This window comes from Bos taurus, chromosome 24 (assembly GCF_002263795.3).
Source record: "Bos taurus isolate L1 Dominette 01449 registration number 42190680 breed Hereford chromosome 24, ARS-UCD2.0, whole genome shotgun sequence".
Lineage (NCBI taxonomy): Eukaryota > Metazoa > Chordata > Mammalia > Artiodactyla > Bovidae > Bos > Bos taurus.
In genome coordinates this window covers 60,748,834-60,776,039 of record NC_037351.1, presented here as the reverse complement: position 1 = coordinate 60,776,039, position 27,206 = coordinate 60,748,834, and the positions used below count along the sequence as shown (strand labels likewise).

At 48.4% G+C, this 27,206-nt stretch overlaps 1 protein-coding gene across 3 annotated transcripts in view; it reads right to left on the bottom strand.

The window, feature by feature from the left end:
• Window positions 1–27,206, bottom strand: part of TNFRSF11A (TNF receptor superfamily member 11a) — a 62,966-nt gene that overhangs the window by 15,354 nt on the left and 20,406 nt on the right. For 2 of the 3 annotated variants that reach the window (XM_059881110.1, XM_010819019.4), the window contains exons 2-9: window positions 20,930–21,011; window positions 19,355–19,480; window positions 13,570–13,713; window positions 9,984–10,077; window positions 8,072–8,163; window positions 6,526–6,639; window positions 3,803–3,855; window positions 1,331–2,057 (exon numbers count right to left, since the gene is read on the bottom strand). In XM_059881110.1, coding sequence (XP_059737093.1) covers window positions 1,331–2,057; window positions 3,803–3,855; window positions 6,526–6,639; window positions 8,072–8,163; window positions 9,984–10,077; window positions 13,570–13,713; window positions 19,355–19,480; window positions 20,930–21,011 — 1,432 coding nt within the window. The remainder of the gene's footprint in view (window positions 1–1,330; window positions 2,058–3,802; window positions 3,856–6,525; window positions 6,640–8,071; window positions 8,164–9,983; window positions 10,078–13,569; window positions 13,714–19,354; window positions 19,481–20,929; window positions 21,012–27,206) is intronic. The other variant, XM_059881111.1, reaches the window with a different exon arrangement.

Here is a 27,206-nt window from a genome sequence, read left to right as displayed (position 1 = left end):
GTGTAGGTACAGCCAAACCGCAAAGCTTGGAAAACAGATTCAAATTCACCCTTCTACTCAATAAGCCGGGAGTCATCGCCAGCATGAGACAAAGCGGTCCCCACTCAGGGCCAGATGGAGCTGCCTCATGGTTATAAAACAATTCCGAGATCGGCTGCTAGAGCTGCTGGCGGTCTAAACAAAGAGGCAGGAAAGCAAAAGCATCCCAGGATAAAGGTGTCCCTGCCTGGGCTTTGTGGTTTTGCAGAGGGGAGGAGGCTGTGAGGCCCTTTAAATAGTACACGTGCACATGGTTCAGAGGGTGAGCACTCTGCCTGTGATGTTCTGGGAAGGTCCCCCGGAGGAGGGCATGGCAACCCACTCCAATATTCTCGCCTGGAGAATTCCACAGACAGGGGAGCCTGGAGGACTACAGTCCATGGGGTTGCAAAGGGTCAGACAGGACTGAGCAAATAACACTTTCACTTCACTTTTCATATATTTATTTTTCTGGTGAAAGTGTCTAGAGCTTTTAGAAATTTCTGGAAGAGATCCCTGACCTCCCTGCTTCCCATAATACAGCAAATAATCTCCAGAGCCAGAAGAAGCCCTCAGCATCAGTGACCAAGTTCCTTGTAACTACACAATAAAACAGGGTGTTTTACCTTCACAGAAAGAAGCTATAATGTTACAACTGGTGGGTCACTCGTGCTTAAGCAGTGATGCAGCAATAAATCTCAATCGTGATTTTAAATTGTAAAACCATCCTCCTGGTTCCATAAATACATCCTATGCAGTGACTATAAAAGAGGCTTCTCATAAAAAGCACCAAAGGACAGCTACTGCCTCATTAATTTGGTCCAGAATCAAGCGAATTACCCTCAGTAAATACTAATTCCTCAAGGATTAACTAGAGAATTTTGTTTGTTGTCCTGAAATTTATGAGTTTGGTGGGGTGGGATTTGAAGCCTAGGTCGCTTTAGGAAAAAAAAAAAAAAAAAACACCCAAATCCATAAATCTGAGGGAATGCCTTGACTTCAGCCAGTCCTGAGGTCAATGTTAACACTTCAGGGCTTAATGCTGGGATTTGAGACCTAACCCCGTCCTGAGGAGCCTGAAGGCAAAAGGGCACGAGACACGTGTAAACCGAGAGAGAGTCCGCAGAGAGAGAGAGTACAGCCCACAAACCCGACGTGCGGACTGAACGGAAACCCACCCAGCAAAGAGGCTTCTCAGGAGAAAACAGGAGCGGACTTTCCCACTGCGCATCCCTGCTCACCGGAAGGCGGGTGACTCGCGCGCAGACCCTGGACCGAGCCAGGCCTTTGTGCCGGAGGGACAGTCACTTACCTGAGGCAGGCGGCTGGTCACCGGGGCCCCCCCTCGTGGGGCCGGGAAGCTCGGCGGCGGCCCCGTCCGGGGGCTGGCCCCCCGCCTCGGCCCGGTCTGCTGCGGGCGGGAGGCCCATGCCGTAGGCGCACTGGGGCAAGGGTCCACTCGGGGGGGTCTCCAGTCCGGGCGCCGGGTCCCCCGAAGTCAGGTCCCCACAGCCTGCACAGCCGTCTGCAGAGCGGGCTCCGGCTGCCCAGTGCGGGCACCGGCCGCCGCCCGCCTCTCCGTGCAAGGACTTCTTGGGGGACGCGGGCCTCCACGCAGTCCTGCAGGGGGGCATGGGGAGGCGGGGGCTCTCGGAGCCCTCCAGGCTGTCCGTCCCCGTGAAGCACTGGCTGAAGCTGTCGTTCTCGCCCACCTCCAGGGGCTCGGGGAAGGGCGACCGGCCTCCAGGCGGGGTGAGGGCCACCACGGAGTCTGCGGTCCGGGGGGACCTGTCCGTGTATTCGTCCTCCGTGGGCACTGGCCTGCAGGGATCCCCGTCGATCTCGCTGACCAAGGAGAGCATCTCGGCGTCTCCCCGGAGGGGACAGGCCGCTGCGCACGCGCCCCCCGCCTCCGGATGGCACGTGTCTTCAGAAAACACCTTCTGTTCCAGCGTCAGCAGGAAGACACCCTCACAGACTTCGCGGGCGCTGGCGGCCTCCACGTGAGTGCAGCTGAAACTGTTGCCTGCGGACTCCTGCTGATTTAAATTCAGAAGGCAGAGCGTTAATACCAGCGTTAGAACGTGGTTCTGCTAAACGCGGCTGAAAACGGTGTTTATGGTAATCATTTCCACCATAACAAGTATAGATGGAATGCTCACTGCTGCGCTGTATTTGGGGTATTGAGGATTAGGGGGTGGGGGGAACCCTCAAATAGAGCCCAACCAGAAACAGATGAATCTGCATTTCCAAGGGGGCAGCGTGTTTACGTCCAAGCAAGGGAGGGAGCTAACCCAAGTAATTTCAGAACACTGGATCTCACCTATGCTCTCAATCTCAATTTAAAAAAAAAACTCATAAACAAATATTGAATTCTAGTTAATAGCTTTGCTTTTTGCTGTGGTATGGCTTAGTAATTCTGAAACTACTGTCTGTGTATTCTGGAATTGAGTAAATGAGTAAATATATTGAGAATAACGGGGTTTCCTGCTACGGGAGAAGGGAAGATTCGAGCACAGATAAAGAAAGACTACAATGACGCCTGTAGTGCTGGGACCAGAATTACAGAAATCAGTGTGAACTCCGGGTGGTGGCTCAGGCAGTGAAGAACCACCAGCAACGCAGGAGCCCCGAGTTTGGGAAGATCCCCTGGAGAAGGGAATGGCAACCCACTCCAGTACTCTTGCCTGGAGAATTCCATGGACAGAGAAACCTGGCTGGTTACAGTCCGTGGCGTGGAAAAGAGTCAAACATGACTGAGCGACTAACAACAAAATACCTAAGAAACTGGATCTAAAAAGGATATCCTGGGATAATTACTGAAATCTTAAGATCAAATGTACACTCTATAATAGTATTGTACCACTACTAAGTTTTTTGATTGCGATAAATGTACTATGATTACATAAGAGAATGTCCTTGTTCCGATGAAACTCTCATGGGAGTATTTAAGGATGGAGGAGCATGGTGTTTGCCCCTCTGAGAAGATTCCAGAGGAAGAAATATACATATGCATAGACACACGCTGCTGTGCTCAGTCGCTCAGTCGTCTCTGACTCTCTGCGACCCCGTGGACTGTGGCCTGCCAGGCTCCTCTGTCCATGGGATTCTCCAGGCAAGAATACTGCAGTGGGTTGCCATGCCCTCCTCCAGGGGATCTTCCTGACCCAGGGATCCAACCCGCATCTCCTAAGCCTCCTGCACTGGCAGGCAGGGTCTTTACCACCAGCATCGCCTGGGAAGCCCAGACACACATATGGAGAGCAAATAATAAAGCTTTGTGAAAACATAAACAGCTGCTGGATCTGAGTAGAGGGCACGTGGAAGTTTTTTATACTACTCTCACTGCTCCCCGACAATGTTGAAGTCATATCCAAATTAAAAGCCACCAAAATAACTACAAAGGGAAGGAATGTGACCGCTCTTCTCTCCTAGGGGTCTGTCCTGGGCAGTCGAGGTTGGTACTGAAATAATAATGTAAATAATACAAGGGCACAGAGATGACCTAAACAGAATGAAAGGCAAAGAAAACAGCATTTAGCATTGGGATCAGTCCTGGGAAGTGAGGTCCCACCCCCTTACTCATTCACAATTTGGCTCAATATTTGATTAATAATAGCGATAGCAACCTACGCACTCCATGGGTAGGCTCTTAATTCCCCAACCAGGGATCGAACCCAAGCTTCCTGCAGTGGAAGCTCAGAGTCCCAACCACTGGCCACCAGGGAATTTCCCCAAATTGTTAACAGTACTTAAAGGAGGCACTTTAGATTTCTAAATTTACCTTATTTCCATTTAGGCGGCCGCAAGCCTCATTGACCCAGTGCCACAAATTAGCTAGAAAAAAACAAAGTAAAGATAAGGGCTTCATATTATTATTTCCTATTTCTAATTCAGTATTATTGACTTCTATGTCAGTTCAATACTATCTTTAAACACAATCATCTGCAAATCTGTGAGTAAAAGATCCTGAGAGTGAAAACACTGAATCAATTTAAAGACTATGAAGGCATCTTCCTCCTCTTATCAAAAAGGAACTTTTTGATCTATGTAAAGCCGAACATTGGGTTGGCCAAAAAGTTCGTTCAGTTTTCAGTTCAGTCGTTTCCAACTGAAGGTGTCCAACTCTTTGCAACCCCATAGATTGCAGCACGCCAGGCCTCCCTGCCCATCACCAACTCCCACAGTTTACTCAAACTCATGTCCATTGAGTCGGTGATGCCATCCCACCATCTCATCTTCTGTCGTCCCCTCCTCCTCCCGCCTTCAATCTTTCCCATGGTCGGGGTCTTTTCCAGTGAGTCAGCTCTTTGAATCAGGTGGCCAAAGTATTGGAGTTTCAGCTTCAACATCAGTCCTTCCAATGAACACCCACGACTGATCTCCCTTAGGATGGACTGGTTGAATCTCCTTGCAGTCCAAGGGACTCTCAAGAGTCTTCTCCAACACCACAGTTCAAAACCATCAGTTCTTGGGCGCTCAGCTTTCTTTATAGTCCAACTCTCACATCCATACATGACCACAGGAAAACCATAGCCTTGACTAGACGGACCTTTGTTGGCAAAGTAATGTCTCTGCTTCTGAATATGCTATCTAGGTTGGTCATAACTTTCCTTCCAAGGAGTAAGTGTCTTTTAATTTCATGACTGCAGTCACCATCTGCAGTGATTACTGTTAACTCCTATGATAATCTCTCTCTTGGAGGATTGCAAAAGCCCTGCTTACTGGTGGGTCTGCATCCACGCCTACTGTACCCCTAAATTTGTTTTAATTAGTCAAATACCCAAGTACTAACCCACAGGACTGGTTCCTTCCCTCTGCTCAGGATGGGAGCACGCTCCTTCGCACCTGCAAGGCTGCGCCACCAGGACACGCCTCCCTTTCCAGGTTCATTTCACCCAGGTTCTCACTCTCTGCTCCGGCTGCACTAACTTTCCAATCCCCCCAGCTCGCACTGCTCCCTCCAAAGATGCAATTCTCGTTTCCCCTTGGGCTAGTGCAATCCAACCTGTCTTTCAGATCTTAGCTCCCCTGGGAGGCCCTGGCTGACCACAAAGCTGGACAAACAACTCTGTCACCTGAGGCTCTGTACCTCCCTTTCCACACTCAGCCTCACTCTGGGAAAAACGCCTGCCTTGCCCACCGAGAAGCCTCGTCCATAAGGACACAGGCTCTGTTTCGTTGCTTGGTATTCCACCCCAGGGCCTGTCCAGCCCCTGGTGACCAACAAACGCGTAGTAAATGAGAGATGAAGAGGAAGCAGACCGTCACACATCCTGACTCACTGACTGGCAGGCCCACTGCCCTTGGCACTCATAAGATAATGGCCAGAAGAGATGACGACAGAGACAAAACTAAAGAATAAAACACCAGAAGTCTGTTCATCTCATGACAACATGACTGGATGAGCCGGCAATCCATCAGCACCTCTGAACATATTGTTCACATCTCCACCTCCAATGCTGGGGAGGTGAAGCTGCATTGAATAACAATATTCAACAGCGAAGAGACTTTTAAAAAAGGGAAGTCCAACTTTTCCCCTTCACTCTCTGCTTAACGCTTGGCATCTTCAATCACCATCTTCCCTCTTCTGTTAGTCTTTTGATCGCCCAGGGTTACATTAGGTATTGGAATGGTAATGGAAATAGGAAGATATGCAGGGTTTTGTGAAGTCCATGGATGTGACTGTGGGAGAACTGATGGAACCACAGCAAAGGCGGATGCGATAAATAAGCAAGCAGCTGAAAACGGGGAAGGACGGTGAGACGGCAGGTGCTTCAAAAGACGACATGTTACATGAACGCATATGGCGGAGCCCCTTTGCTGCCCACTGGTAATTATCACAGCACTGTCCATCGGCTGTCCTCCAGCATAAAACAAAAAGTTAAACAAATCAGGGGCACTGGGTTTAGGGAACCTAGTGATGTCTTGAACCCTTTCTTAAAAATTATACTGTTTTAGCTTTGGAGTATAAAAGTCAAACAGGATGTGATGTTAAAAGATACTATCAAACAATTTGTTGGTGGAAAACTATTCCCAATAAACAAGATGACATTTGATCATTCATCTAAGAATGAGCAACTGCATCTTACTGAATATAAGACAACTTATTTTCAGAATTTTAAATTCACCTATCAAGGTAACCCCCGAGTCAAAACTTTCCATCTGCCATTTACCTGAACATATTGTTTTTGTTTTAATGAATTATGTAATTTAAAATGTATTCTAGGTTACATGCAACCCCTGTATATCTGATATGCATAATCTTTACAATATTTATCAGTTTCCTGCACCTAGGATAAATAAATATATTTCTTATTCATAAACAAGAACAATGGATTTTTGTTTGTTTTGCTAGAGAACAATGAATTAGATACAAAGCATGTTTCACTTTAGTGTAAACAGATCAAAAGAGGCAGTCAGAGGGCAATATATGTATCTTCAAAGCACACACCTAGAAATGCATCAGTTTAAGACTCATGTTCAAAAGCCACCACGACACGGTACCTGTTAGTGCTTTCCCTTTTTTCCTGTAGTAAACACCGAAGATGACGGCAGCTACTAACGCCACAGACATGAAGAGCAGCAGAATAATTAAACTGGGCAAGTAAACCTGCGGTTCTGTGTTGGAAGAAAATGAGAAAAACAGCATTAACTATTGTTCATTTTTACTCTTTCTCAAAAGCATAAGCCTTTCAATTAAATCCTGGAATCAAGGCTGTTGGAATGGAATAAAAGAAGCAGGAAGGGACCCAACGCGCACTGTAGGTTTGTCGAGGAGAGCTCCCATTTGAAAGGGTGAAATCAGCAATGCAGCCCAAGCCTGCTGACTGCCTTTGCTCAGAGAGAGGCCAGCCCAGGACCAGCTTTAAATGCTCGCACTTTAGAACAACCCTAATCGGCTTCACCGCACCATCCGGCTCCATCTTTGCTTGCCTACAGAACACTTCACTCTCCCCAGGTGGATGGGCTCCGGAGGCAAAAAGAAGCCCCTTATCATAGCTCCTTCCAAATAACAACATGGTACCGGGGTTTTGCTGGTCATGAGAATGGAACCACAGCCACCCTGCAAAGCGTTTCGGGTCCTTCGTCTACAACACAGTTGGACTCAACCGTTTTGTTCATCCCGCCTGATGACTTGTAACTCTTGTTTTACACGGCCTGGTTTCTGGGATTCTGGCCTTTCTTTTCCTTCTGTCTTTTTTAAGACAGGTTTTAATTCTCTTGGTTATCTTTAACATTCTCTTCAGAATGGTCTTTTTAAAATGCTGCTCTATGTACTTTCTTACCGGAGCTTTTGACGCCCTCCTGTTTGCAAACTGTCCAAGCTGCAGCCTTCTTTTCTGAGCCGTGTCCACCGACAGAGCTCTGCGGCCACGGTGCTCCTGCCTGCTTAGGAAGCTCCTCCTGTGCCGAGACACCTGGACCCACCTCCACAGCATCTCACTCACCCGGGCCAGCAGCTTCCACACTAACTGCCCGATTTCTGTCAGTCACTGAAACTGTCGTTGAGGTTTATTGGATCCTCCAGATGTTCCAGAAATAATGGTAATTGTATTCTAGCCAAGTTGCTGACTCTGGTTGGTGACCAAAATCTCCCATAGATATCCTGCTGTGATAACCACTACCTTACCATATTTGGGCATTTTAATTTATATTTGCACCTCAGTTTTCTTTCTTTTTTGGGGAGTATATATGAATAAAATATTGGTTATCCATTCCACAGTAGAAAATCATCAACTAAACAACTTATCTGGAATTACAACACTGATAAAATGAAATACTGAGCTGACCACAGATAGCGAAGTTGCTCAGTCGTGTCTGACTCTTTGCAACTCCATGGACTGTAGCCCGCCAGGCTCCTCTGTCCATGGGAATTTCCAGGCAAGGACACTGGAATGGGTTGCTATGCCCTCCTCCAGGGACCACGGACAGGATGAGATGAAAAGGGGGAGATGGTTGCCTCTGGATACAGCATGTAATTGAGAGAAATCTACAAGAGCTGATTAGACTGGGGCACACCTACCCAACCAACCTTTTCTATTAAACATACCATTTGATGGATTTGCAGATGGGAGAGGACTACAAACCACATCTAATTTATCGGTTCCGTGACGCACTTCTGTCCCTCCAAGAATGGTACAGCTGTGAAGGGAAAGGTACGTAAGTCCTTTGGTTTCATATCCTTATTAAAAAAAAAAAAAACAGCTATAAAAGATTCTACCCCATTAGACTACAAGCTCACTCAGGAGAGGAACCAAGGTCTTCCTGGACATTTGCACCCCCAGTGCCTGTCCACACACACTAAGGTGGACAGAGAGACAAGCAGAAGTGAGTACTGCCACTGCTAACATCTACTCTTAGAGTGCGGTCCGAGAGAGCAGACTGGTGTGCTTAGTAAAGAAGGTTCCGAATCCAATTACCATGGCTAAGTGGTAAACTACAGATGAATACCCTTTGAAGTTGTAAACATAGAAAATCTTTTTGAAAATAAAACCTGGATAGGTGGATCAGACAGTGAATATTTAATGAGAATCAACTTATTTGGAAGTGAAAGAATCATGACATCGATTATGAGTATTCAACAATAGGCATGCAGTGAAAGGATCCAGGAATTTCACTACGACTTTGCTCATATAAGTGTGAGATAGTATACAGGCGAGATGATACATTATAGATTTATTTATCACTGGAAAAAACTGGAAATCACTTAAATGACTATCAATAGGGAGCTTGTGTGGAGGAGGCAATGGCAACCCACTCCAGTGTTCTTGCCTGGAAAATCCTATGGATGGAGGAGCCTTGTAGGCTGCAGTCCATGGGGTTGCTAAGAGTCGGACACGACTGAGCGACTTCACTTTCACTTTTCACTTTCATGCATTGGAGAAGGAAATGGCAGCCCACCCCAGTGTTCTTGCCTGGAGAATCCCAGGGACGGGGGAGCCTGGTGGGCTGCTGTCTATGGAGTCGCACAGAGTCGGACATGACTGAAGCGACTTAGCGGCAGCAGCAGCAGGGAGCTTGTGAGAGTTGGACCATAAAGAAAGCTGAGGGCTGAAGAATTATGCTTTCAAACTGTGGTGCTGGAAAAGACTCCAGAGTCCCTTGGACTGCAAGGAGATCATATCAGTCAATTCTAAAGGAAATCAACCCTGAATATTCATTGAAAGGACTGATGCTGAAGCTGAAGCTCCAGTACTTTGGCCACCTGATGCAAAGAACTGACTCATTGGAAAAGACCCTGATGCTGGGAAAGATTGAAGGGAGGAGAAGGGGACGACAGAAGACGAGATGGTCGGATGGCATCATCAACTCAATGGATATAAATTTGAGCAAACTCCAGGAGACAGTGAAGCCTGACGTGCTGCAGTCCATGGGGTTGCAAAGTCTGACATGAAGGAGCAACTGAACAAGGGAACTTGTTAAATGGATTCTGGTGCATCTCTATGACGGCACCAGGTGGTTAGAAAAAGCCACACAGATGAAAGTCAATTAGTGTGGAGCGAGTTTTCTTCAGGATATATTATGTGGGAAAAAACCCAAGTGTGTAAACATTTATTTAAGCAGGAGGCTTCTATATGCACATATACAATGCACACACACACACACACACATCTTTGCACAAATAAACCAGGGATGCTGGGAAGCTGCGAAAACAGAGACTGGTGAGTGATACTAAGCATTGTAAGCAACTAAATAAAGTTAGAGAAGGGGGAAAGCAGCTGCAGCTACAAATCAAGCTTCAGTCAGACTGAATCTGCAGTGATACCCGGCTCCTGCCACCCGTCCGGGGGACTGGCTGCAGGCGTTTCTCTCCCTCACGCCAGCTAACAGACTGTGTCTGTTGCGAAACTGGCTTCCAGAGGAAGCCTCCCCAAATTGCATCACTCTGTTTTCACAACAGACACAGCGGAGGTGGAGTTCTTCCACATCAAGCAGCTCTCGATTCCCTTGTCGCCACTTACTTGGTCCAGGGTCTGCACGTCTCTGTGGCGGAAACGGTGTCGGAGAAGTAGCCTGAGGGGCAGGGCTCACACACCGTGTCCTTGTTGAGCTGCACTGTCAGAAAAACCAACGGACAAGAGAACACGGGACAGACGAGGACACTTAGAGATCGGCCAGGAGGGGCCCCCAGGCTCCACCCCCGCCCCAGCCGCCCCCGCGGCTGCTGGCGGAGGCCCCCCCGGCTTCAGGGGGCCCGAGACCCCGAAGTACGAGACAGAAGCATGTCCAGGGGCAGGACGCGGAGGCCAGGCCTGACTCCAGCCCGGCTCTCAGTCCACGGCCTCTGCCGTCAGAGCTGCTGTCCCAGGCGCCCATCCTTTGTTTCCCGGCCAGGGAGCTGCTGCCTGTCTCCTTTCAACCAAGTCCATTCTCTCCTGTCTCCCTTGCCAGGCGTCAGTACAGAGAACGGTAGCCCATTAACCACTCTGAAAGGAAATTTCTTGCCCTGACACCTTCTGATCAGTAATCTTACCAGTCTAAGTATCAGAGTATTGACAAAGTTCAAAAACAAAACCCACGCTACACCATGGGTGTCCTTCTCTTAAACCAAGGGCTGGCAGTAACGGCTGTTTTCTATAAAGGGCCATATGATAATTATCGTAAGCTTTTGAGGCTCTCTGGTCTACGCAAATTACTTGCAGCATGAAAGCTGTCATAGACAAGTATAAAGACACACGGCTGTGTTCCAATAAAACCCTATTTAGAAAGGCACGAGTTGGGGGTGGACTTTGGACCCCGCCTTAGGCCGCAGCACTCAAGGCAGGAGTTAATCCTGGTTGGTAAGCTGTCGTCGCCTCTCTCATATTCCTCATAAACCATATTATCAAACTAGGAAACGTCTCAGATTTCCTCTGTCTGTTCCTTTTACTGCAACTGGCACACGATGACCCTTTGGTAATTCCAATAAAGAAGGACATTGGCTACCATGTGCTGTCATAATAAACAATTGTCTTGTGCCAAAACCACAAATTACTCTTGAAATTAGTAGCACTTCTGCGGTTTATCTTCATGAATAAAATGCAAAAATAAGGAATTACATTTTCTCTGTCCAAAGTCAAGTGGGAAGTACACTCTTGGTTTTTGCAGTTGCTCAGTACACAGCAGGTGTGCGTGCGTGCCAAGTCATTTCAGTCGTCTCTGACTTTGAGACCCCATGGACTGTGGCCCGCCAGGCTCCTCTGTCCGTGGGATTCTCTAGGCAAGAGTAGTGGAGTGGGTTGCCAAGCCCTCCTCCAGGGGATCTTCGCGACCCAGGGATCAAACCTGGATCTCCTGCGTTGCAGGCAGATTCTCACCGTGTGAGCCCCCGGGGAAGCCCCAATAAGTAGCGGACTCATTCCTTACTCTAGCAATAAGGTTTGCCTTGAAACGATATCAGCAAAGGTACAGTTAACTACTAGTCACTCAGATGAATTCAAACAGCTTTTAAAATGATAATCACACTCTAGAAGAGTAACCCTTAAAAACAAAATGACTTCTAAGGGGCTGCAAGGCACAAAGGGCTTGAAAGGCGCTGACTTCCATACATGCTCTCATGTCTGCTCTGGCCCGCTGGGGCATCTGCACTTTCTCCTTGTTTTTCTCTTTCACAAGCACACTACTCCCACCTACAAAAGAAGGCACACTTCATACCTACTCCAAATCCTACCGTAGAGCCAAACTCTGAGATGCCAAACAAAGCCACAAGTCAAAGGATTGGTGACAGAAAGCTCCTTTGTTCAGAGCACCTCAGGATAGCTCTGTCTCTCCCTGTCCATCTATTAGGGCTTCCCCCCACAGCTCAAACAAAGAAACCGAGGGCAATGCAGGCGATCCCAGTTCGATCCCTGGGTCAGGAAGATTCCCTGGAGAAGCGAATGACTACTCACTCCAGTATTCTTGCCTAGAGAATTCCATGGACAGAGGAGCCTGGCCAGCTACAGTGCACGGGGTCATAGAGAGTTGGACACGACTGAGCGACTGACATCCACGAAGGGCAAGGGCTTAACAACAGAAAAGGGGCAGCTGGCATCAGGCTGACCTGTTCTGAGGTCACATGCGTTGTCCTGCAGGGGTGAGATTTTCGCGTCACCCTCTCTACCCTTCAGCTACTGCGTTCCCAAAGGGGCAAAGCAGAGGAGACACGGACCAGAAATGAAAAGAAAACAAAGCAGAAAGGGACCAGCACCTTCTTTCATGCAGTTTAACCAACTATATGAAAGGCCCTGGGACTTAGAAGAAAGACAGACAGACCCCGGGTCTGTATCTGAGAACCAGGATTCACAAGGGAGTAGGCTGTCATGAGATTTGCTTTAGTAAACAGAAAATCAAGTCCGACTTTTCCCGAGAGAAGGCCTGTCTGGTTTCACTGATAATCTGATAATAAGGGCTGACTTAGTCAGACTCTGTGATGCAGATTTTCCTCAATATGAAATGAAATGAATAATGTTTAATTCTCCCAACCTCAGGCTTTACTCTTATAACTACAGTACAGCAAAATATAGTCATTCATCTTTTGGAGCAGCTGTGTAATACTCACTGTAGCACAAATCAGTCCAGAAGAAATGTTTTTAACCTTAAAAGCTTGAGTCACAAGAAATTTTTTTAAATTAAAATTTCATGGCATTCCCTGGCAGTCTAGAGATTGGTTGGAACTCTGGGCCAGGGGTGGAGCGGGTTAAGGATGGGGGTTTGTTCCTGGTGGGGGAACCAAGATCCTGCAAGGTGCCTGGTGCAACCAAAAAGAAAAGAAAATTAAAATTTCACATGGGTTCGTTTTTAAAATGTGAAAGAGTATGAAAAGGTAATTAGTAAAAACCCTCTGAGCCTAAAAATATATTACTATGAAACTCTGTGGGGAAGGTGAAATGGATACAAATCAAAGGAGAGAAAAGAGCCACATAGAGTTTCCAACAGTTAGAGACGATCAGGGCGATTTTTTTTTTTTTAATTTTTGGCCACACCTTGGGACATGCTAGACCTTAATTCCCCGACCAGGGGTCAAACCCACGTCCCTTGCTCTGGAGCGTGGAGTCTTAACCACCGCACCTCCAGGGAAGGCCTCTGATAGCCACCTTTTTACATGGATGATGATGGGTATCCAACTGCTACGGAGTTCAGAACCCACTGAAAATTTTAGAAAGTGTTACGGACTAATTCCCTGGAAACCAAATCCTTAGCAACTCTTGAAATTTGTAATAAAAATGCTTAGATGTCGATTTAAAATTTTGGCTGGAGGCACATGGCTTTGCAAAATTCTTCTAAGTGGGCACATAAGTTTGGGGACCCCTGCCCCTGCAAAACGTTTGGGGACCCCTGCCTGATCCGGTTTCCCCCTAAATGGGGGTGGGAAGGTTTCGCAGGAGGAGGAGCCTGGGGATGGGCGCCGAGCTCTCACGCGTCCTGCGGGCGCGCACCCCGCGCTCGGCCCCCGGGGACCCTCGTCTCCTCCCGCGCCCCCGCGCCGGCCGAGCGTGACGGCGCAGGGGAGCGCGCCGAGAGGCCGCAGGCGCGGGCCCGCCCGCACACGGGGGAGCGCCCGGGGAGGCCCCGCCCGGCCGCGCGTACCGGGGCGCCGGGCGCCGAAGCCGCGCGCGCACTCGGCGTTGCGGGTGCAGCAGCGGCAGTCCTCGCTCCAGTGGTAGCCGGCGGTGCAGGCGCAGCGGCGCGGCGCCGTCCGGTTGCCGGGCTCCACGGCCCTCAGGGCCTTGCCTGCGGGAGAGAAAGATACAGCGTCCGCCTCGTGCCATTCGCGCCCGCCGTCCTCGCCCCGGACCCCGGACCCCGGACCCCGGACCCCTCGGACCCCTCGCGCCCGGCCGGGGCGCGCGCGGTGAGTCACGGAGGCCAGGATTCGGGAACCCTCAGGTTCCCCTGCGCACCTGCAGTGCTGGGACCAAAACAGCCCGCTCGTTTTTGGTTTATCTCTCTGTCAATAATTAGGACACCTGTGCGTTTTGAGAAGTCAATCTTCATGGTAGGAGGAAGATTAAAGCCCGGGTAGTTGCTAAGCACTGAGGATTTTGACTCATGCAAAACTGGACTTCACAGCTCCTTGATTTCTAGTAAACTAATGTAAGACGCATTCTTAACACCAGGGCTAATGGGATCTAAACCTATAGGGTTTCTGGAGATGGGGTTCATCTGGGATCCTGGAGGGCCGCCTTGGAAACAGACCTGCCTCCCTGTGTGAGCAGATAAGTGGGAGAAGTACAGAGGCTGGGCCTGGCGACATACGTGGAAACTAATCTCTCCCCCAAATTCAGGATAAGGCGTTTGTCCTCTCTTTTCTTACAACACAGAGCAGAGTGCTCTCTGCTTATCTCAAACCTCCTAGCCCTTTCCAGGGTTTGTGCAACAGAGGTAAATGTTCACATGCTCAGCTCATCCTTGTTATTCGCTGGTTCATACTTGCGATTTCACCTTCTCCTTAAAATCTAATCGTATCCTCCAAATCAACACTCCTGGCGCTTTTGCAGTTATTCTCAGAAGCACACTGCTGCTGCTGCTGCTAAGTCGCTTCAGTTGTGTCCGACTCTGTGCGACCCCATAGACGGCAGCCCACCAGGCTCCCCCGTCCCTGGGATTCTCCAGGCAAGAACACTGGAGTGGGTTGCCATTTCCTTCTCCAGTGCATGAAAGTGAAGAGTGAAAGTGAAGTTGCTCAGTCGTGTCCAACTCTTAGCAACCCCATGGATTGCAGCCCACCAGGCTCCTCCGTCCATGGGATTTTCCAGGCAAGAGTACTGGAGTGGGGTGCCATTGCCTTCTCCGTCAGAAGCACGCAGAACAGTGAAAACTTTGAGGCACCAGCCGACAGGTGCGTTCCCAGCAGAGGGCAGAGGAGGTGGTGCTGCCTTCCAGTTTCAGCTCTCACTGGAAATCAGAGTCCTTCCTGGGGTCTGTCTAGTGCCTTATTTTTGTGTTTTTTGTTGGTGAGCTCCTTCAGTAAAGTGGCCCCCTAGCCTAGGGCTGAACTGTTGCTGAGCGTTCTGGAGAAGGCAGTGATATGTCTTCCAGAGAAAATCCATATGTTAGAGAAACTTTGTTCAGTGTTGTTTATTGGGACATTGTTATGAATCAAAATATTTCTTAAATAAGGTTACACAAAAACCAGGCACAAATCTCGGTCATATTTACGCACCCAGGGGCAGTATTTCCTAACTCAGTGTTTGTGCTGACTTTATAGAACTTAACTAACTATCATGAATAAGGACTTCCCCAGTGGCTCAGGTGGTAAAAGAATCTGTCTTCAGAGGGGAGACCTGGGTTCAATCCCTGGGTTGGAAGATCCCTTAGAGAAGGGAATAGCAACCCACTCCGGTATTCTCGCCTGCAGAATTCCATGGACAGAGGAACTGGTGGGCTATAGTCCAAGGGGTTGCTGAGAGCTGGAACTGGATGAGCGACTTAGCACGCACGCATGCAGGCACCGTGAACAACAGGAATCAACTGCACACACACACACACAAAACAGCACAATAACACTATTTAAAACAGACCTCCTACCACTATACAGCCTCACCTAATCTGGATTGTCCAAACAGCCCTTGTACTGTATATTCCTTAATACTTATCAGTGTTAGTTATGGATTGATGTTTGTGTCCCCTGAAAATTCTTATGTTGAAATCCTAATCCCCTTCAGTGTGATGGCGTTAGGAGGTGGGGGCTTTGGGAGGTGATTAGGTCATGAGGGTGGAGCCCCTCTGAATGGAATTAGTGCCCTTATAATAAGAGACAGCAGAAAACATGGTTTCACTCTCCCTCTGCTCTCTGCCACATGAGGACACAAGAAAGTGGCTGTCCTGGAGCCAAGGAGAGGGCCCTCATCAGGAGCCTGAGCATGCTGGCACCCTGATCTCAGACTTCCAGCCTTCAGAGCTTCGAGGAATACGTATCTGCTGTTTAAGCCACGGAGTCTGTGGTATTCTGCCATAGCAGCCTGGACTGCCAAGGACAGAGCTGCAAGAGGAAACAAACCAACCAGAAACATTTCCCAGTTCACTGTCTCCAGCTGTAACCACAGGGAAGCAGTGTCTCCTACCCCACTTCTTTCCAGACCAGAGCTGGGGGCCGGGAGGTCCCTCTCCCTTCTGGGTCCACTCTCCGAGGCCCAGGTCAGCTGTGAAGCACCAAGACCGACTTGCATAAACAGGGACAAACTGTCTGGAACGCACATGGACAAGAGTCATTTTCCTTGGAAAACTTGAATTCCGGTCTCCCACTCAGAATTTGTGGTTGTCATTTGTTGTTAAGGAGTGTCCGAATCTTTTGCGACCCCACGGACTATAGCCCGCCAGGCTCCCCCATCCGTGGGATTTCCTAGGCAAGAATACTGGAGTGGGTCGCCACTTCCTTCTTCAGGGATCTTTCTTACTCAGGGATCGGACCCCCGACTCCTGCTTGGAAGGCAGATTCTTTACTGCTGAGCCATCAGGGAAGCCCCCCTCCACCACTCAAAAGTAAGTGCATATAACCCTCTGTGGTGATAGATGATTTTGACATATTTTTAAATATCTTAATGCACCAGGTTTGGGGCTTTAATCAATTTTGGCAGTAGACAGAGTGAATCTTTCTTTCCAAGAGACAGTGATGAGTCAAACTCATAACTAAGCAATGGGAAAGAAAAAAAGACTTGATCAGATGCTTCTGCTCAGTGGAGTTTCCATGTTATCTTCTCCAGACAAAATCTGCCAGCTTTCTCTAATTTTAGAAATGTTACAGTGCTTTAAAAAAAACTTATTTCCTAGTATTTTTGTTCTGTCTATTGAAAAAAAAAAACAAGGATCAATCCTTGTAGCAATGAGCCTTCTGAGCACCCAGACTGAAGTCACTAAATCAGTTGTTCTAATGAAGCAATGAGAAATCCTTGGAAAAATGGCTGATTCCAGCTTTAGGGAAGGAAATGTCCAAGATAAGCCTGGGAGAAAGAGCTCTTAAAGATACCCAAGGCTGTATCAAAAGAGGGTCACTTGGGAGAGGAGAGATAATCTAAGCCCCAGTAAAACTAGTAACTGCAGTAGATTAAAACACCTCCAATATGTAAATGCATGAGTTCATAATATTCTTTTTTTGTAAAAAATAAGCTCTGGCTAGTTTTATTAAAGAAAAATTGTGCGTGATCTGCTTTTCACCAGTCTGTCCTGGTATGCTTCTAATGATATCAGAGTCACCTGGCTCAGGAAGCCAGAGTATCTGGCTCTGCAGTATTCTCCACACGCTGTGCCCAATTCAAGGTTATTTTTGCCACCATAGTGATAGACACTAGTGGTAAAGAATCTGTCTGCCAGTGCCGGAGACATAAGAGATGCAGGTCTGATCCCTGGGTCAGGAAGATCCCCTGGAGTAGGAAATGGCAACCCGATCCAAAATATTGCCTGGAAGATTCCAAGGACAGAGGAGCCTGGTCGGTGACAGTCCATGGAGTCGCAAAGAGCTGGATACAACTGAGCGACTGAGTGCCAGTGACAGACACTAGTTTTGGCCATTGTAGCATAATACTCGATTTCAGATTCCCTCAAGGCTGGGCAGAGTTTAGCGAGGACGACCAGTTTCACTTTGCCTTGTCTGATCATTTTCAGAGTCTGCTTGTACCCCAGCACACACTTTCCACTTTTCATAACGAAGCCTAGAGTTGATCAACTGGAGCGACTGGAGCCTAGAGTTGATCAACTCTAGCGACTTTTTCATCTTCTTTGCAGCCTTAGGTGTGGGATGCCTCCAACTGAGTGCAGCTGCCAAGATGACAGGGAGCGAGAGAGGAAGCTAGCTCGTTATATTCATACAGATCCTCTGGAGACAACTTGGTGATGGGGTCGTTGTTTTGAAAAGTGGAAAAATAAAGTTAAAGCATTCATTCTGCCTTTCCTGTACAGACTGCACTTCAGGGTAACGACCAGTTGATGAGAGAAGTTTCTGGTTAGAAAGCATTCCAGCCAATAAATGAAGAAAGGATGATGGAGTTGGAACATCACCTTTCTGCAGCCCCTAAATGAAAATGGATCTAGGTCATGACGGTCAACAGCTGCTCATATCACCCAGAAAAGAGAGAAGCAGCTACACTGTGACCCCTGACATCACCTTTTGAAGGAGTTTTGCCAAAAACAAAGCAGAAAAACCCAAACCAGATTCTGATCAGCCTTCTAAATCTAATAACCCCTTTACAGGAAATACAGGGGACAGAAGACATCGTTTAATGAGACCGAGATAATGCAGCTAGCAAAGCCCTGACAGTGGAAACCCCACAGGACTAACGGCGTGGCTTCCTTAACAGATGACCTGAATGAAAGATGGAAAAAGAGGGGAGGAAAGGAGCTTCTGGGTTGGGACTCAGGAGACATATTTTGATCCTATTCTTATAAATAAGCTTTAATTTTTAAAAGCTCTGAGGCAAAAGCCCTATAGCAGTAATGGTAAGTAGATCAGACTATGGAGGCAGGAAGACGTGGATGGTTTAGGAAAAAGACCTGGGAGTTAGAAGATCTGGTTTTGAGTCCTGCTTCTCATTTGTAACCTTGGAGAAATCACTCACTGCCTCTTAGTTTCTTCGTTTTTACAATGGGATAATTGTAAGTTTCTTCATTTTTACGATGGGGTAAGCGTAGCTTTCTCACAGGGTTGTTTTGTGAGAATTAAGTAACAACATATGTGGAAGTGCCGTGGAGACCTTCTGTCAAGTGTAAGATACCTTCCAGGACTGAACACACAAATATCATATATTATCACTTATATGTGGCATCTAAAACAATGATACAAATGAACTTATTTAGAAAACAGAATGAGACCCACAGACATAGGAAACAAACCTAGTTAGCAAAGAGGAAATGTAGGAGGGGAGATAAATCAGGAGTCTGGGATTAACATATACACACTGCTGTATGTAAAACAGAGAGCCAGCAAGGATCAACTCTCAGCACAGGACACTGCACTCAACGCTTTGTAATAACCTATAAGGGAAAAGAATCTGAAAAAGAACACACACACACCCCTGAAACAAACGCAACACTAAAGCAACTGTACTTCAATAAAAACTGGGGAAGGAAATGGCAACCCCACTCCAGTACTCTTGCCTGGAGAATCCCAGGGACCGAGGAGCCTGGTGGGCTACAGGCCACAGGGTCACAAAGAGTCAGACACGACTGAGCAACTTCACTTTCACTTTCAGTAAAAACAAAACAAAACAGATATATTCCAGGACAGAAGTTCTATACGAAAAGCCGTAACCCAGTGCTCCTGGGCTCTAAGGCACACCCTCGGGGGTCTGTGGGCAGACGTCTTCCTTGCCCCCAAAGTCAGAGCATCACCATATCCAACAATGTCATTCACCCACACTGCCCCGACAGGCTGACTCACCTGGGTCGCAGACTTTGTGCAGCAAGCATTTATCTTCTTCATTCCAGGTGTCCAGGTACTCGTCCAAGCCACAGGGCAGACAGACGCTCTCAGACGTAGTGGTGCATTTGGAAGACATGTATGTTCCTTAAATTAGAAGGGGGAACATGCGCCAATCAAAACTGCTTCCTCCCAATAAATCAATAAAAATGAGTCAATCTGGGAGTTCCCTGGCAGCCCAGTGGTTAGGACTCTGCATTTTCACTGCCGAGCACCCAGGTTCGATACTTGGTCGGGGAACTAAGATCCTGCAAGTCTTAGAGTGTAGCCAAGGAAAAAAACAAAAGCACCAATCTACCAAACCCTTTACATGAACATGGTCCCAGGATGTCCCCCAAAGACAGAGGTCATGTCTCACAGCAGGGGCTCCTCAGGCCTCCTGGCTGGCCCAGATAACCTCACTGGGGTTTGCTATGCCTGTGGTCACCACAGTCTTTTAGACCTTCTAAGTAAAACCCTAGCCCTTTCCACTCCCAACCTCTGCTCACTCAGGAAAAGAACTACGGTTTTCAAACTGGTGCCTGCAGAACTCGAGGGGTTCCCTGGGGACTAAGCAAGAGAAACTTCATCTCCTGCCTCACCTCTCCATCTTCAAACCCCTTTACTGTCGACCCGCAGAGTTCGTTTCTTTTGTCCTACGAACACTGTGGGTTCACGGTTAACTTTGTTTGATCAGAGAGTAATACACACGCTCAGAAACTCACACACACGCATATGCGTGAAATCAATGGATCTTTACTCTGTGCACCCAAAAAATATTTGTAGCTGAAATATCTATAAAGGATTTGTAATAAGGTAAGCTCCTTTTCCTCAAAGCTCCTCTTCCCTCCCCAGAACTGGGAGTGAGTGAGAACCCTCTAGACTTGGGGCCTCACCGAGGCCACAGAAGCAGCTGACACCTCCTTGTCAAAACCACTTTGGGGAAATGGTGACCGATTTACCTCCTACTCCTCAGTAGCTGTTTTGGGAGAAGTTATAACAGGATTTAGGCAATTTTTAGCAGTGATTCAAAGACAGTCATCCCCATCCCCAACCCTACCCCTGGCGAATTTCTATGAAATTAATACTTTTTTTTTGGCCTTACCTCACGGCTTGCGGGATCTTAATTCCCCATCAGGGTTTGAACCTGGGCTATGGCAGTGAAAGAGCGGAGCCCAAACCACTGAACAACCAGGGAACTACTGCAAGTGATCCTTTTAAATAAGACTTGTATTGCATATTTTGAGAGTTTGAATCATAAACTTCTAAAACAGAGTTTTTAAAAAACCTCTTGCCTTCTCCAGAAATAGTGTTTTAGAAAACTGGTGCTTAATTCCAGTTCCTGAAACTGCTCTTGATTTTTAAGTTATTTCATCTATTGAGAGTAAGATTTTTGTCTTCAGAGTGACAGACATTACTACCTGCCACTGCCATAAGAAGCCTATCCGATTTCATTTCTCATCTGGCAAGATAGAATCAGTTATTTACTAAGGTTAAAACAAAAAAGAGTCCCACCCACTTTGGGAGGGCCACAACAGGAGGTTTAGCCGCACGAACCTGGCTCACATTTCTTACAGCATTGTCCAAGATGCTCGTAATACCTCTCGCTGGTACATGGAGGGGTGATCTGCAAAGTCACCTAGAAAGAAAATGTGCATCAGGCAGAGATTAAACACAAGTTCTTCCCAGAGGAAGCCACCAGAAACCGTCCTGCCGCCGCTCGGCATGATACCGCCCCCCGGCCAAAGATATGACTATCCTATTCTAGCTCATTTCTTTCCCCTAAGAATGTACAAAACCAAGGATACTGGCATCAAGATCCATTTAAGTATTTAAAAATATTTCGGTTACGCTCATGCTAACAGGATGGATTGAAAGGAAATTTAAAAATGGTACCCAGAAGGTTGAAAACTGCTTTTGACCAACCACGTACAGAAGTGGCCCCACTTCTGTGTCATCCACCGTGTGGTCAGTCCACTCTGGTCATAAAAACTGGGGAAGTACAGAGTGGGGTCCCTTCATACGTGTACTAGACTCTTTGCAACCTATGGACTGCATTCCACCAGGCTTCCCTGTCCATGGGATTCTCCAGGCAAGAACACTAGAGTGGGTTACCATGCCCTCCTCCAGGGGATCTTCCTGACCCAGGGATCAAACCTGCCTCTCTTTGTCTGCTGACTTTTACAGGCACATTCTTTACCTCTGAGCCATCTGGGAAGCCTGTGTGTTATACCAAGGGAAATGTGATCTGACAAGCTATTTATGATTTTAGAAAGATGCTTAATACTGCTTGCCTTTAAAAAAATTTTAACATGCAGAGAATTTTAAAAAGTGGGACAGCAAGGGGTTATAGGGAGCCTGTGACCTGGAGCCCGGAGCACCGCGGGCCCGCCGGCTCGGGGGATGTCCATGAGCCGCTTCAGCTTTTTGAACTTCGGTCTCCTTTCTGCATGATTCTAACACCAATAATAATTTCCACATTTGCTCATCTAAGCAAAGCAAAACAAAAGCCAAGTACCCTGCATTCACTCAGATTCTTATCAGTTTGCCACAGTAAAGCTCTTTCCCTTATCAGCTGTCTCTGTTAGAGAAAAACAACACACACCCCTGTTGACAAGCAGGCAGTCGAGTTACAGACCCAAGGGAGACACGGAGGCCCGGGGTCAGCAGCGCAGACGGTGCGTGCACACACCGAGGCGCAGGGCCTTGCTGGGCTGGGGTCCGCAGTCACCACCTTGCTCTCAAGGGGCTTTGGCTCTCCACGGTGGGCTGCAAGGCGGGCAGCGGGCCCTCCCTGCGCGCTGTGCGTGAGCACCGGCTCACAGGGCAGACATCAGCCGGGGCTCCCGGCGGCTCAGCGGTGAAGAACCTCCTCCCAACGCCGGGGACACAGGTTCGATCCCCGGTGTGGGAAGATCCACATGCCGCGGAGCAGCTGAGCCCGTGAACCAGAGCGACTGAGCCTGCGCTTTAGAGCCGGGAACCGCGACTCCCGAAGCCGCACGCGGAGCCTAAGCTCTGCAAGAGAAGCCCGCGAACCGCAAATGGGGCAGCCTCCGCGGGCTGCGAGTAGAGAAAACCCGTGCCGCAACGAAGACCCAGCACAGCCAAAACTAAATTTAAAACCGGAAAAGAGGGACTTCCCTGGTGGTCCGGTGGTGCAAACTCTGCGTCCAAAGCAGGGGGCCCGGGTTCGATCCCCGGTCAGGAAACAGATCTCACACGCCATGAGACATGGCCAAAAAGTAAAAATTAAGAAAAGAGTAAGCAGGGCGTGCAGGACGCAGCCAGTAAGGGCCTCCCTGACCTCCCCCAGGCCAGGCAAAGAGCTTCTGGGGGGCTGCGGCCAGGGACAGTTCCTCTGAGGTCAACGAGAGCGTCAAACGTGTTTCCGGAGCCAGGGTGCCGGGAAGGCTGTATCTGGACTTGGTTCCAAGGCCGTCTGACACTCTCTGTGGACCTGGGTAACGGGACCGACGTTCCCCAAGCATCCACCACGAGACAGGCTCGCAGGATCAGGGCAGTGAGCCCCGTGCTGCTGCTGCTAAGTCGCTTCAGTCATGTTCGACTCTGTGCGACCCCATAGACGGCAGCCCACCAGGCTCCCCTGTCCCTGGAATTCTCCAGGCAAGAACACTGGAGTGGGTTGCCATTTCCTTCTCCAATGCGTGAAAGTGAAAAGTGAAAGTGAAGTCGCTCAGTCATGTCCAACTCCTAGCGACCCCATGGACTGCAGCCCACCAGGCTCCTCCGTCCATGGGATTTTCCAGGCAAGAGTCCTGGAGTGGGGTGCCATTGCCTTCTCCAGTGAGCCCCGTGGACACTGGTAAATATGACCTAACAGAAACTGCCCCGCCTCTGCTCTCTGGGGTCTTTTCCTGTTTTTATCCGAGCCCGTGTCTCTGCGTCTGCACAGCAACGTGTGCACGGAGGAGAGATGCAGAGGCGAAGGTGAAGCTGGATGCAGTCAATGCAGATTCTGTTTCACAGAAAGGCTCCGTTTAAGCCTGATGGCATGCGAGCGCTCCTGCCATGGTGATGACAAAGCAAACCAGAGAAATGTGCGTTGGACGGTATTTCAGATGATCAAGGCCGATTGCTTCTAACCGGTAAGAAAACTGCAAGTCTCTGTAAGATAGGCGCAGGCTTTGTCTGGGTCACGTACACAGGTTCTTTTTAGGGGAATTTGCTGAAAGGGCTCCTCCTGAAGCAGCAGCCAGAGCTCTGTCAGGTGCCCCTGTGGGCTGGGAGCTGGGCTCCGAACCCTGGCATCTGGTAAGCATCAGCCACCTGAATATGCGAACAGTTTGTTTACACGTTCAGGCGCAGGGCTCTGATTCATTCTGCCCATCCGCCCTCTAGCCCAGGAGTGTCACCCTGGCAAAAACAGGGAAGCTGTGATTCCAGAGGTGACCAGATGTCCTAACTCTTAAACAGATTTTCACAGATTATTCTTTAATATTCATCTCTGTCTCCTAAGCTAATTGTGACTTTACACCTGGACATGTCTTCTTTTTAAAGTACTGAGAGATAATTCACATACTATGAAATTTCCCCTTTCAAAGGTTATGATTCAGTGGGCTTTTTTTTTTTTTTTGTATATTCAAAAAGTTATGCAACCAGCACTGATGTCTAATTCCAGAACGTCTTCATCATTGCAGAACTGACATGTCTGTTTCACACCGCTATAGGATTACCAGTCTTTCAGGTTACATCAGTAATTCTGCTACTGGGAAAATTGACTGTGGTGAGGCAGACAATTCTGGTATTAATCTAATTTAAGGTAGAACTTAGACTGATCCCTACTTCGTTCCTGAGTTACATTAGATACTTGGCAGTACACCTTCAAACTTTCAAAATAACAATCAACATACAACTTATAAGGCAACATACGTACATAGACATGGTTCATGAAATGTGTGTGTGTGAGTCTCTCTGTCATGTCTGAGTCTTTACAACCCCAAGGACTGTAGCCCGCCAGGCTCTTCTGTCCATGAGATTCTCCAGGCAAGAATACTGGAGTGGGTAGCCTATCCCTTCTCCAGGGGATCTTCCCGACCCAGGGATCGAACCCAGTCTCCCGCATTGCAGGCAGATTGTTTACCGTCTGAGCCCCCAGGGAAGCCCCAAGGAAGTGTGCTTTGAGGGTAAATAAGAAGCATCTGGAAAACTCCTGAGGAGGCCCGCACCTTCTGGAGGAGACTGGATACACTCTGTCGTTGTTGCTTTTCCTCCCTTGTTCTTTTTTTCCTCCCTTGCTAGTGGAGGTGACGGAATTCCAGCTGAGCTATTTCACATCCTAAAAGGTGATGCTGTGAAAGTGCTGCACTCAATATGCCAGCAAATTTGGAAAACTCAGCAGTGGCCACAGGACTGGAAAAGGTCAGTTTTCATTCTGATCCCAAAGAAAGGCAATGCCAAACAATGCTCAAACTACCGCACAATTACACTCATCTCACTAGCAAAGTAAATCTCAAAATTCTCCAAGCCAGGCTTCAACAGTACGTGAACCGTGAACTTCCAGATGTTCAAGCTGGATTTAGAAAAGGCCGAGGAACTAGCGATCAAATTACCAACATCCATTGGATCATCAAAAAAGCAAGAGAGTTCCAGAAAAACATCTATTTCTGCTTTATTGACTATGCCAAAGCCTTTGACTGTGTGGATCACAACAAACTGTGGAAAATTCTTCAAGACATGGGAATATCAGACCACCTGACCTGCCTCCTGAGAAATCTGTAGCAGCTCCAGTTAGAACTGGACATGGAACAACAGACTGGTTCCAAATAGGAAAAGGAGTATGTCAACACTGCTTATTTAACTTCTATGCAGAGTACCTCATGAGAAACGCTAGGCTGGATGAAGAACAAGCTGGAATCGAGATTGCCGGGAGAAATATCAATAACCTCAGATATGCAGATGACACCACCCTTATGGCAGAAAGTGAAGAGGAACTAAAGAGCCTCTTGATGAAAGTGAAAGAGGGGAGTGAAAAAGTTGGCTTAAAGCTCAACATTCAGAAAACTAAGAGCATGGCTCTGGTCCCATCACTTCATGGCAAATAGGTGGGGAAACAATGGAAACAGTGATAGACTTTATTTTCCTGGGCTCCAAAATCATTGCAGATGGTAACTGCAGCCATGAAATTAAAAGACACTTGCTCCTTGAAAGAAAAGCTATGACCAACCTAGACAGCATATTAAAAAGCAGAAACATTACTTTGCCAACAAAGGTCCACCTAGTCAAAGCTATGGTTTTTCCAGTGGTCATGTATGGATGTGAGAGATGGACCATAAAGAAAGCTGAGAGCCGAAGAATTGATGCTTTTGAACTGTGGTGCTGGAGAAGACTCTTGAGAGTCCCTTGGACTGCAAGGAGATCCAACCAGTCCATCCTAAAGGAAATCAGTCCTGAATATTCATTGGAAGGACTGATGCTGAGGCTGAAGCACCAATACTTTGGCCACCTGATAGGAAGAACTGACTCACTGGAAAAGACCCTGATGTAGGGAAAGATTGAAGGCAGGAGGAGAAGGGGACGACAGAGGATGAGATGGTTGGGTTTGAGTAAGCTCCAGGAGTTGGAGATGGACAGGGAGGCCTGGGGTCCACGGGGATGCACTGAGTCGGACACGACTGAGCCACTGAACTGACTTAACCCTTGTTCTTTGCTCTTTGCCTCCAAGAAGCTGTTTCTTTTCCTCCACTTGCAGCACTAGAATGGGCCTTCTTAGTAGAGGATTTGTGGATCCCTGGGGCTCACACAGCACGTAAAACTCGCTTTTTTGTGCTGGTCTCACTCTGATCCCACGCTCCATGTCCAGGATCCCACGGCTCTCCCTCTGCACTGCAGTCCCTGCGTTTGTAACTAGTGGGAACTCTAGACCTTGGACGCCCTGGGCTGCCCCTCTGGCTGACCCCCTGGGGACCTGTCCCTTGGTGCTGAAGGCCAGGCCAGCCCTGCCTGTGGCCTCCCTGCTCCCACGTCCCCAAACCCCACCTTCTTAGGCTTGGTCTCCGGCGAGCCAGAGCTGGGTCTTTTGGATACCAGCCTCTGTCCAGATGGCCCACATCCACAGAGGGGCATTTCTGGTGTGAATGAGTGGACGCCCCCAGCCCCTCCCAGTCCAACCCTCCTTTTTCCTTTGGGTTCTAGTTCTGACATCCCTCATTTCACCTGCGCTGGGAGAGCCCTCAGGCCTCTCAAGCTCCTGGTCCTTTGGCCCTTTCCTCCCGCTGCTCAGAATGTGGGCCTGACTCCGTCCTCTGATGCTGAAGCTCCAGTACTTTGGCCACCTGATCAAAGAGTGGACTCAGTAGAAAAGAGCCTGATGCTGGGAAAGAATGAAGGCAGAAGGAAAAGGGAGCGGCAAGGGATGACATGGTTAGATACCATCACCAACTCAATGGACATGAGTTTGAGCAAGCTCGGGGAGACAGGGAAGGACAGGGGAGCCTGGCGTGCTGAAGCCCACGGGGTTGCAAAGAGTGGGACACAGCGACCGGAAAACAATCTCCCCCTGAAACCAAAGATGGCAGCTCTTATGATTGGTAACAGTCCTCATAAGGCAGGAATTAGATGAAAATATGTTCCTACCTAAGTATTTCGGAAGCAATCTCCCAGGGAATGGGGTGGGTGGCGGGGAGCAGTGGGAGCCGGGATTCAGCATAAGGCGGCGGACTTTCAGTAAACGGGGTGATTTTCTCAACCACCTCCAGTCTCGTCTCTTTGCCCAAGACGGAGCAACAGACGGCCTTTGGTAACCGATTTGAGCGGTATAGATTCTAGTTATCTACATTTTTGTCTCGTTTGCCTTCAGGATCGACTTGTTTCC